This window comes from Prorops nasuta, unplaced genomic scaffold (assembly GCF_024137725.1).
Source record: "Prorops nasuta isolate Cenicafe-Biocafe unplaced genomic scaffold, Cenicafe_Pnas_1.2 PNAS00003, whole genome shotgun sequence".
Lineage (NCBI taxonomy): Eukaryota > Metazoa > Arthropoda > Insecta > Hymenoptera > Bethylidae > Prorops > Prorops nasuta.
The window spans coordinates 11526980-11539669 of NW_027116800.1; the positions used below are offsets into that span (position 1 = coordinate 11526980).

The window sequence follows — 12690 nt, forward strand, 5'->3', positions numbered from 1 at the left end:
TTAGCACGAACATACGATATAATAATAAAAAAAAGTGAGATATATGGAAAGAGTGTATGTGTATAATAAAGAAATAAGAAGTAGGATTTGAAGGCGGCGGAGGGGGTGGAAGGGGGGGGGGTTGGAGGATAAAAACTTAAGGTGAATAAGAAAGGAGAGGTAAAGGTGGGATATGGGATATCTCTCGCTGGGGGTTTGTTTACCTGCTTTTGAAATCCCCAGTAGTAGAAAACATGGCGTTAGCTAGTCATGCGCAATGGGAAAGTCGAACTTAGCGAATTGGCACGGAGGTTGCGGTGCGGATGTTAGTATTCTGCGACCGCGCGACCGCAGTTTGAACATGTACGATGTGGCCAAGTAAACCGAGAGTACCGAGATCGAGTCAGTCTCTCACTAGCGCTCGGTGCAGTGAGGTCGAGAGCGGGTATAAGTTTTGGAGAGAGGAAGGAGAGAGAGAGAGAGAGAGTGTGTGCGCGTGTGTCGTAAATAAAAAATTAACAGCCTTTGAAATCTTTTCAAGAATCCCAATCATTCTTAAGAAAGTCATCCTAATAAATCTACCAATTTCAATGACCAATCCAATGATTCTCAGTAAAATCCCTTTACCCCCTTAGTCCGTTCCCGATATCCTTTTCTACTTCCGCATCCTGAGCCAAAGCAACCTTCGCATTTTTGAATGAAAATGTTACGCGCTAAAAACACGCAGCATCGCTCCAAGTTCAGAGGGTTATCGTTCCACGTGGACTGGCCGCTCGTACTGTTCGTTAGACCAGGCGTAGTGCGATTACTCTACCTTCTTGCATCCCTCGCTACCGGTAAGTCACATATTATTATATCACATGGAAAATATAGAAAACACAAACTCGTCTAGAAATACACACGTTTGTACAACTTATGCTTTCGGTCAGTTGCAATTTTAAAATAAATAATTCGTCATTTTTCATCTTATATATCACAAGTGTGATTTTCCTCCCTGTACCTTTTCTTTTTTTATTCTCGTGAATTATTAATTTCCTTTTACTTTCTCATCATCTGGCCGAGTTAATTTTTGAGCCAGCGTAAGAAAGAGGCAGCTGTTATTCGAGGAATAATTTTCCCGGCTGAAAGTTTGCGGCTTAAGAAAGAGTCGTGCAAACTGATAATACGTAGTTTTAAGACTGCGGGTTTTGCGATTTTCCCAGTCACTGGGAAATAATGCAAGTTTGAGCGCGAACAATGAACTAACTGATGGCGATTTGAATCGTTTCGCCAGGCCGTAAAAGAGGCGGTTTCCTCGGGAAAAAACTTTCTGCAATTGTTTCCTTTGGTCAAACTTTTCTCGGAAGCAGAAAGATATTAGATTTGAGAATAGCATTACAGATGGAATAATAAATTATCCTGCACCATATGTCTCGCCGGAAGTTTATTGTTATTCTTACTGGACCATGACTGCTCCTTCTCCAAGGATATACCGAGTACTGAAAGAAATTCAATGGTCGACTTGTAAAAGTACACCGTGCACCCTTATCGACAGCCAATTATAAATTTCTCACAACTTTCTCGCATTTCTCAAGCAGCATTTTTCGCCCTGATCAAAAACTTCTCGGAGCTCTTTGTGAACATTGAAACAGGATATAGGCACATATATATTCCTCAACAATGTTTCTGTTTAATTAACCTCTTTACGAATTCCTTTTTAATTTAGAGAAATTAATTTCATTGTATAAAAACTGTCGTCTGAGATAAGAAGAGTTTTGTGAAAACAGCATTTAGTAGATACTCGATCCGCGCTTCAGGATGCTGGAATAAATCTTTGAAACTTAACTACTGTGGGGAGTTGGGTATGAAGGATGTTGTTGGCATAGATCTTGAATTAGGATTTTCATCTCATTGGTAAAAGGAAAGCTTGCAGGAACATCGGCAAAATACTTGTGTGCTTTCTTCACAAATCTTATTTTTCACACATCGCGTTCATGACAAATTTATCAGGCAGTGCACGTGAGTCGCACGTATACCTCATGATTTGCTTTGCGCGAGAAAAATGCTTGATGGAAAATTTAAAATTGCAGAAACACTACCTGCCCCCCCCCCCTCCCTTTTACCATGTCGATGAAAAGCTAGCTGCTCGCTGGTAGCATGAAAACATTCGCAAATATGTATTCATAAGGCACCTTCCGGATCTTCCCAGTGTGAAGATGACGTAGGACCATGATATAACTATGTAGAAGCGGATTTGCCTTTCGCATAAAACTTAATATGTACACTATGGCATCTCATAGCTTGGTCTGTAAACGACCAGTAATTTCTACTTATCACCCAGAAATTATAGCACTTATCATAAAAATGCAAAATATCATCTACGTACCTACCTGAAGATTAAAAAATGTAAAGGACACATAGAAGTATTTTCATAATACTTTTATTGTTAATGGAAATTATTTTGATACTTGTATCACAGTTGAGTATTATTTACACTTTACAGCCAAGTGTAATTTGATAATTTGAAATTGATATCCGTGAATGCATTAACACAAATGATCACTGCACAACTGATGTAGTATAGTGAATAAAGAGAACACGATTAACGAGGATGTAATTAAAATAATAGTATAATTGCGAGTACTAAATCATACTTGATTATCTTTATAAGAGTTAAATAATAAATAATCTACAAGAATTATACTTTTACTTATATATGTACTCTACTTTCTAACAGAGAGTTTCTCTATCTTGAAACTTATTGTTAATACTTATTGTTGAGCTTTGTATTGTACGCAAATTAACGAACGATCTGTTTTTAATTAAATTTCGATTTTTAATTACTACCTAATGAATGGATACGAAAGCTTTGTTTGGGGCCATGACCATTAGTGGTTACCAAGCGCTTGAGTTTTTTAATCTCCTTCCATGGGATGTTCCTGCAAGTTTTATTCTTCGATGCTCATTTGTGAACGTGAAAATAAAAAGACGTTGCTTACCCTGTAATGGTGGATGCAAAACAACTGCTGGCACGCCCGTAACTGCTCTTACATAACTATATATACATATATAGTAAATATAGTTAATGAGGCGTTCGCTCCTAAGGAATTTACAGAAAATCACTATAAGAGCGATTCGCATCAAGAAACTTGCTACTCGATAAATTTCAATTTCAATCGAACAACAAAAGTTGATGCGATCGTAACTTATTTGACGAATTACCGGACAAAACGATTTTGACAGGATTATATAAAGAGGATTGCGCGTACTACATTAGCAATTAAAGCCTCCCTGATCCTTTTCTGCAAACTATACGATTATACAAATTGTATTAAAACGGATGTTTCGCTTCGTTATATTATAAAGCTTTTATTAAACCACTCTTTCATGGTGATAGTTTAATTCAATTATCCAGATGTATTAATTTGGTTATTAACTTACCAAATAATAGAACAATTACAATTTTTCCATCATTGCCATTTTGGTCCATTGCAAATATTCCGTACTTGTACAAATTCAATCCTTAAATTGCTACGAGAATTTTTTTCACAGTGTATCAGTTAGCAAAAGCCTGATGGCTGAAATATTCTTCTTTATACGTTTTGATTATTTAGCCTCAAGTTTCTACCAAGCTAGCTTATTGAAATCCGTTTAACAAGCGAATATACTCTGGGGCCACTCGTAGTTACCAGAAATTGCCGAGAAGGCGAGACCTAACCGGGGATCAAGTATTGGTTGAGAAGCGTCCAGGAGGCAGGAAGGAAAGTAAGGAACCATCCTTAATACTGATTGATTCCTCTCCATCGAATAAGTCTTCAACAGCAAATCACATTTTCATCGTAAATTCGTCTCTTCCTCCTTGAAGACTCGGCACGTACAATTTTCCTTCCCCCCCCCCCCTCCTTCCCCCTTCAAAACCAATTTTCAACCCACTTCGAATCACATTTTTATTCCTTTTAATGTCGCAATGTGAATAGATGATAATATTACGCTTCGGGTTTCTGTAAATGACTTTCTTAACGAGTGAAATCTCAATATTCCGTCGTCGATTTTCAGATTGAATCTCGTATACGAGTCAGGGTAAATATGCATATATTGGTAGGGCATTTGGGGGTGTTTCGCGTGGTGTGCGAGGATTTTTGTGCGAAGAAGTAGCGTTATTAATAGTGTCTAGGGTGTAGAGTGTTGGTAAGGGGTGGTAGTTAGTCGACGGTGTACAATGTAGGTCAATGGATATTACATGTCGAAGACAAAGGGACTCGAGCCTGGTGTAACGTCACTTGCACGAAGGATCTAATTAATCCTTCCTCAACAATCCAAAGCTGATCAAGCTGGCTATACAGCAAACGCCTCATCTTCTTCATACCCTTCTCACGTGTACGAAAGGAAGTTTTAGAGAGAGAGAGAGAGAGGGAGAGAGAGAAAATAATAATAATTTTCTCATATTTCCTCGCAAGAGTCAAAACTCCTTAGCTTCCAAGAGCTTCCGTGAAAGAAAAGAAAGTACAAAGCTCGCTCTTGAAACGCTGACTTTTTCTAAGGGATTAGTTTAATTAGAAAAAATAGAGAGCGAGAATCGCGTGTGCTTTCTCTACTGACAAGATACCGGCTAAGTAGAGAGCCGTAAAATTAATCAGACATCTTATTATTATACTGCTCCGAGGTAAGCTGAAACTTTCACGATTGGAAATGAAAAACGAGCAAGTAGGGAAGGCGCGAATCATAAAGAATTTTTCTATTAAAGTATGTTATAAAGGATTTTTCACAAACAACATTCCTTCTTTGTGAAAACGTCGCGCGTATCCATTTTGAGAGTTCCACAATAAGAAAAATGCGACTTTCTTCGGTGACAATTGTTGAAACTATCTATACAGAATATTCTGCTAAAATGCTTTTTCCACCTTATTAAATATTTCTTTTATTAGAAATGCCAAGGGACTGTTCGCGTTCATCCTGGACGTACGGACGTTCAAACGAACCAACTTTTATGCATTTCCTGACCCATATTTTTTCCCCACTATAAAACAACCTTACGCTATACATTCAGCCCTGTCATGTTTCTTTTCGATCGTATATATACAATCTCGTTCTTTTCTGTATCTATATTTTCCTACTTGCTATCTCCCTCGACCCGCGCCAAGTTTTCTAAATAAACTATTTATACCGAGGAAAAGTGTTCTTTCTGGTTTAACAAATTTTTCGCCAAGTCTTGAAATAGGGTTATTCCCTTGTCGTGCAGTTAATTATCTAATTATTATTTTTAATAAAGAAAATTAATCACTGCAAATATATTAATCGTTGTTAAAACAATGGAATAGCATATTAGCCTTATGAATATATAAATTAGGCGGCTGAATATAAGAGAAGAATAAGGAGAGCAACTGTCACATTGAGTCGAATGCGACAGTGTTTTGCTTCGATATTTTCGGGATGAATGAACCCTAATCGTGGTAAGACAAAGTAGTGCCTTATCGATCTTGCTTGGGCCTCCGTTGCACCAAATTTCGCTGAAACGTTACACTGGTGCTTGGTACGAGAGCCCTTGTGGCGTAACAGTGTTATAGTTAACGTCCCATTAATGTAACGCAACCTCACCAGTCACCTCTGGGTGCAGCAGTTTCCAATAACATCGGCGACATTTATTATCAATTTCCGCGAGGTAAAAAAAATTGCTGATTAACTAGGACCAAGCTCTCTTTCTTCCGCACTAATCCGTGAACTTTGTGCTCCAACGACTTATATAATTATGATTCACGGAACTCTCTCTGTATATGGAATCATTGAAAATAACAAACTGCTTTTCCTGATGCGCTCATAGATTTTAACATCAATTAATTAATCAATTATAATCCGTTGATTCATCAATCGCCATTTCTTCAAAACGAAGTTTCTTTTTTCTTGATTCGTCGAGTGATTAATTTTTGACGGATTGGCATTTGTTTGAACTTTTCGAGAAATTTTTATGAAGGATTCTCCAGTTTCCTCGTACAGGTGACGTCAAAAAGTTCTGAGCGAGTAAAGTCAATAAATCAGCGCGCGAGTATAGCTAGGTGGTGGGTGCGCCTAATAGGGATATTAGTGAGCCGTTGTTGGACCAACGTTCTCAGGTAATAATAACGCACGGCCGGCCAGAGACCGCATATTGCCCCGCGCATAATGTCTTAACGCCTTTACACTGCGATGGATATATCGCAGCAATTTTCTCGAGACCCATTTATCCCATAATCCACTCCGAGATTCCAATTTTTCTCTGATAAAATGTAAATTGAAACTAGACAGAATTTTATCGCAAAATTCGTCCGTGGAATCTCTCTTGTAAATAATATCAAGTGTTAATTATATCTTTTATATCGGTTTAATAATTCCCCATGTTATAGGTCGCGGTGGGGAGTTTTTGTGGTTGGAAAGAAAGGAGTTGTTGTTGTGCAATTGGTAAACATATATAGGCAGAATAATGCGGTATACGGAGCTCGTAAACGAATTGAGGTGTTATGTGTCTGTATAAGATAGATACACGATGGTAAATGAAGCTTCGAAGAGGGGCAAGGGTTTCTGTGTACACAGTAAGTAGAAGAGTCGAGGGAAGGGGTGTAACACCAAGTGCTCACTTCATTTCTCTCTCCCTCTCTCCCTTTCTACTTGAATGTATACCTTACTTGACTTGCATATTTGTCTATGCACCTGTGTACATTTGTGAGTTTGCGTGTTGTTGGCTCATGCATAGGTATAGATTCGTATTTTGAAAGCCATAGGAATTTTCAATGGGAACTTATCCTCCGCTTGTCCTTTTCACGAATTTCAACTTCCTCGTCAAGCACATGAAGATCGAGGGACCCCGTCGTAATCCACCCTAAGAATGCAAAAATGTCGAATAGTGTTTCAGGAGAAGAAGAAGAAGAAGAAGCCCCTACCTAAAATCGAACAACGAGTGTCATTATCCCTCCATTGCCATTCACAAGAAGCCGCTTATAGTCCTTCGGATCGTTTTCACCCTACCACCATCCACCCTTCCGCAAAATAATTCATTATATACTCTCATCGTCCATTTATCTCCGGATATCATCGTCCACTTTTCGCCATTAACAATGAGGAATTTCCTGCTTCTCTTTTTTAATTAAAAAACACTTAATTTCCAAATAAAATTATTTCCCTTCTCCTGGTTGCCTCCTCGACGAGGCGAAGCCTTTGCCAGTTAAAATTCGTATTTAATGGTCATAATAATTACTTCATTTTTCACCAGCTATTACTATTGTCCACTTGCTTCATTTCTCTCACGAGGCGAGAAAATAAGGCTGCTTTATTAATGTCGAATTAATCGCACTTTATACCAAATACCATTCATTAGCTTTACTGCGAGTTTCCATTTAATTTTCACACAAGAATTACTCCCTCTGTAGACGTGTGCTTCAAACAATCTGCTTCTTAGTACGTAAAAGACTCATTTTTCAAAACCTTTCTTTGATAGATTTGATGAAAATTCTTAGCTGATGAATATATAATATCGGAGCTTTGTATATGTAGTAACTCGAGCGAATTTCAGTAATTAACGCGAAAATTATGAGAATATTGCTACAAGGCCCTAACTTTGCTCATATTTATAATTTTATTAAATTAAAATTCAATAAAAAGTCCTTTCTAATTCTAGTTTTTCTCTTTTCAAGCTTTTTAGGAGACATTTTGAAATGGACGGTTTTTTAATATTACACGAAACAATTCATTAAATTTCAAACACTGCAATAACCTTATAGCTCGAAAGCTTATCACCAGTATTTGCTGCTACACGTTTGTTCGTTAATAATTGAAGTCCTTATGGAAGGATTGCAAAGGATTTACTGTCGATGGAAAGACAAGGTAACTTTATCAATGATTTGAAAAGTGATGAGAGAGCTTTGACAGAAATTGTGATGTGGAAATAGGTTGTAGGAATTCCTGGTATGCCCGGGCCATTCACAGCATATACATTGTTTAGCGAGTGCTTGAGAGTGGCAGAATAGCAGCGAGCTTGGCGCGCATCGCATATTAGTAAACCGATCGATTCGTGCTTGGGTTGCTTTGCTGGAAATCGATCAGCGCAGCGTCAAGATCGCAGCTCTCGACTGATCTAAACTTGGGCTACTGTCAAATGGCATTAACTCTCCAAATTCTATGCCATGCTTTTTATATCTACCTCATCGCAGCCTTCAGTCACGATCGATCTCTCCAGATAAAACTTGATCGTTTCATAATACAACCACGTGAAGCAGATTATTCCTTATATATATACACTTTATTCCATAATTTGATAAAATAAACAGAAATTTCATTGGCGTATCGCTAGATTCTTTTCATACCAACCATTCCAGAACTGAATAATTCCTTCAAATGAAGAATAATCTCTTTATCGAATTTTACAATATCAACTAAATATGAATTTATGGCTTATTTAAAGGAGTCGGATTGGTATATATACACAGCTTATCATCATCTATATAGTATATTATATTATATAGGTATATTATATATAATTTGATCAATAAGGCACTTTTTTGCACGTCGTGCAGCCTTATATTCACATTAGGTTTTTCAGACGGAGCACACAGATGATTGGCCCATGAAGCAACCATGTGGAAAAGATATTATTGCTTACGTTTCATCTTCTCCTCTCACATTCAGAGGTATCAGAGAGAAGATTAATTCACGTTTGGGCGTTCAGTGGTGGCGCATCCTATCGTTGCTTTCAAGGGTTTATATACGACTGGAAAGATAAAATTAAGTAGTTAAGCCTTATATGGACCTGACTTAAGCCACTGTCCTTAGGGAACGAAAGACTCGGAAATTCCCATTTCTTGTTTCATTTCCTTAGCTCTTTATAGTGTGTATATATATATATATATGGCAGAACCTAATACGATAAGAATAAGTAGCGTTTTCAAGTAGTCGAGCCTTTCACTAGTCAGCCACAGAGCAAGTTGGTTTTTCCCGTACAGGATAGTGCATTCCGGGAGTAATTTAGCTTATAATTAAATTTTTTCATTAAGAAATAACCGAGCATTGTTAAGAATTCCCCTGTATTTTCTGCATAATTGCTCCACAATCGGTGTACGCGGCGCGACTTATTATTTCGCTGCTTTTTTCTTTCTTTTAGCGTTTAAGCGACGATCGAAAGGGATTCTAACGCCAGCCGGAGGGGTGACTTTCTGGATGAATGCCAGTCGAAGCAACGCTAATGAGCCAATCGCAATGCGAATTCTTCCCTTTGTGTAATGTACTACCACTTTTCTCCCCTTACACAGACGATTCCAAGCATGGCAAGACCATCAACCCCCTTCCCTGTATATATATATAGAGAGAATCCAGTTTTCCTGCTGGAAACACAAGTTTTTTTTCTCTCTTATCGCAGTCCGGGTAAATATCGACGTGGAAATGAAATAGCAACGGAAGCAAGCAGCTCGGGTGAGAAAGTAGCAGAAACGAAGGAAAATTGATAAAATATGGGATGCCGCGGTTAATAATCTCTGTAAGCGGCTGTTGTAGGAGGGTGGGCTAGAAATGGTAGAGAAATGTGTACACGACGGTATTAATGGGAACAGAGTGGGGGAGGGAAGGGTGAGGGTGGGGGTTGCGGTGATCCCAACCACTATCCTCCAGGAGATAATCCTTCGTGTCTGAACACGATGGCGAACATGAAACCTCACCGTTATATAGCGGCCACTCTCTTATCCCCAGAAAATATTATCATTTAAACAAATTAGCTTTAATCTTTCCAACTTTCAAAAACCCACTTTTATTCCTATGCAAATCTCACTTGGTTTGCCAACGTTAGCCATATATGTATATCGTTTTCGCAGTATGTTATATTAATTTGTAAAATAAATACAGATACCAAAGTAATCGTCTAACTATATAGTGTTTGACGTGTCAACATTAATCACTCATTGTGCTTTTAGCTTTATTTGAAAACGGAATGGATCTTTTCAAATCACGTCGAATCACTGTGTTTTTTTTCATTCGTCGCGTTCCACAAAAATGAGCTTGTAACTTTTTTCTCAAGCACAATTATACTTACACTAATTTTTTTGCTTTCATTCAGCCAGAAATTTGAAAAATCCATGAGAGTCGAGAGCTTAAACGATTAAATTTGTTCATGGTGCATAATTTTTACTTTCCACGCACCAAGACAATAAAGCTCGAGTGGATTTACTTTTATCGTGTAGTGCAAGGACCATTTATGAATGATATTACTCTTCTTTCGTAGCGCATTATGATGAAACTACACGATGCACATTCGATACATAAAACTGTCAATAACTTACTTCGCCAGGCGGGTTTCTTTCGCGGTTCGAATGTAAAACAGGTACACTGCAGACAAAGATGACTGAAATGGATCTATATATACGTGCGTCACCATATATACCATCTACCAAGCTGTGGGATCTGTTTCTCTGATACGAGTTTATCCTGGCCAGACATTCGGTCGAGCAATCAACCGTGGGACAGTCGCCAAAATAGAAAAGAGAATAATTCTTGGAAAGTAATGGCTCGCTTCTTCGTCTACTCGATTCCTCACCAAACTGTCCAAATTTATGTCGAGTCTTCCCTTTTTTCTTCACTGAATTTTCACAAGTTCCAACTTACATTCCAGTTGATCATTCGTGCTATGTACCAAAAGTACGATTTAATCGCTCTTTAGGATTTATCAAACTTGCTTTACCTTTCCTATAGAAAACTGTCACAATAAACTTGGCTAGTAAACATGTTTCTCCTTTTTACAACTCAAGTCGGAGCTCTTGACCAACCAGACTGAATGCTATGTAAAGCACGAGAAAGGAAAATAGATTTAGATGTATTTTATCGTCGATAAACGCTGCGTTTTAAGTATTTGTCAATGGTTATATGGATTCGAATAAAGAAACTTTAATGAAAACTCAATTTAAAACTTTACTTGTTTCTCTCCGTTCATTTCACACTGACCGCACGACCGACTTTTCTTCTTTTCCCCTTTTTCTTTCTTAGTTTAAACTTTTAATGGTCAATGCACAGCATACTTTTCTACGCTTCCGTATTACTTTATGGCGAATGTAGTAGTGCTGACTTAATACCAAACTTAAAAAAAAAATAGCTGTGGGATTTTCCTCGCAACAAAAATCAAGTAGGAAGAAGATCAAGAAGGTTAAAAAAATTGTTAGGAAGTAAATACAGGTATATATATATATATATATATCTCAGAAAAGGCTATTTTAACGTTGAGAATTTTTATTATATACCCACAAGCTTATTTTTTTAACACTTTTAATATTTTAGAGTAAAGCAAGGATGCTCTGGTCAAGGATGGATTTTCCTCTCACATTTAACCGTTTATGATCCTACTTCCGGGACTTTCTTCCATTCCTACGTGGAATCCATCAAGGCGTGTAAAATATTTTCGTTTTACGATTTAGAAAGCATGAAAAGTTTTCTCTTCGTTTTTCTCTCGACTATTATATACTATAAATATATATTTTTTTTTATCGAAAAAGAGAATTAAACAATTTTTTTAAAAATCCCTCCATCCAGATTCCTATTAAATAGAAAAATAATTAGAATCAAAGAGATATTTATCGGTGATTAGGAAGAGAATTTGCTGGAATGTGACAAATTCGTTGAATTTTCTCCTGTGCAACGTCAATATGAATAATGGGACGGAGTATCAAAGTCGGATAAAACGTATTGTGTTGAAAGTGATTCAACTTTCGTTCCATCAATTACACATAACTCACTAGGTATAGTGGTAAGTGCTCCATCTTCATGAGAGGTCTGTCACGGAAGAAATACATGGATGTATAGTAAGAAAGCATATCGAACATCCTCGAACGGTTAAAAGGTAGATTTTATTTCGAACGAAATTGCCTCATCGTCACGATCGAAAATGGACAGAAAATTTGATATTGAAAGGGATCGCGATCGACTTGGAAGGAACGAGTGTAAGTTTTGTTGAGAGAAATATAGTACGTGCATATAACATAGATATACTATGCAGCACTTTTTAAAAAATAAGTCTTAATGGGCCGACTAGGAACGGAAAATCTTGAAGAATTCTATCGTTTTAAAAAGTTTCTTTTAGAAAAGTCTGTCTGTATAGTTGGTGCAGAATTCACGCTACAATGGATGTAAAGGTCAGGAGTATATAGGACCATTTATCTTAGCTCTTTTGGTACGGTGGGCTTTTCACCATTCCATTAACTCTTATTTTCCTTCAGTCCTGCGCTATCCGCAAGCCACACCCCGCCGTAACAGTGGGTGTACTGCAAGAGTTTCGTCAAGAATCTTACGTCTCCGGATCGATATCAAGACATTCGTTTCCATCTTGTTCCAACACATCCTACACCCATTTTCCTCTACCTCTATACTTTTCTCTCTATCCTACCCCGTTTGTATCCCCGTCGTTCCACCGAAAATATTGAAACAGACTTTATCCGTTTCCGGGCGTTACACTCTTAAAACATCACGCTTTATCTTGATCAACCACGGTTACGGTAACTCTTACTCTCATTATAATACGATATAGTTATACAGTATTTTAAGCCAAAGTAATATCTAACGCTCGATAACTAATTTCATAAGTTTCAAATATTTGCATTCCCTAACGAGATTCGAGAGAGGTGCGCGAACAATTCGACCCTTTTTCAACCAACTTTCGAACTCGATGATTATACAAATATTAGTTTGGGGGAGGGGAAGATTTATAAAAAGCTGAGCTTTTTTTGGAGAACGATC

The 12690-nt window shown here is 37.6% G+C and overlaps 1 protein-coding gene across 3 annotated transcripts in view; it reads left to right on the plus strand.

Moving 5' to 3' along the window:
• The first annotated feature begins 419 nt into the window (after positions 1-419).
• Positions 420-12690, plus strand: part of LOC136785827 (cell adhesion molecule Dscam2-like) — a 65564-nt gene continuing 53293 nt past the window's right edge. For all 3 annotated transcript variants that reach the window (XM_066747113.1, XM_066747114.1, XM_066747115.1), the window contains exon 1: positions 420-815. In XM_066747113.1, coding sequence (XP_066603210.1) covers positions 677-815 — 139 coding nt within the window. In that variant the 5' untranslated portion in view covers positions 420-676. The remainder of the gene's footprint in view (positions 816-12690) is intronic.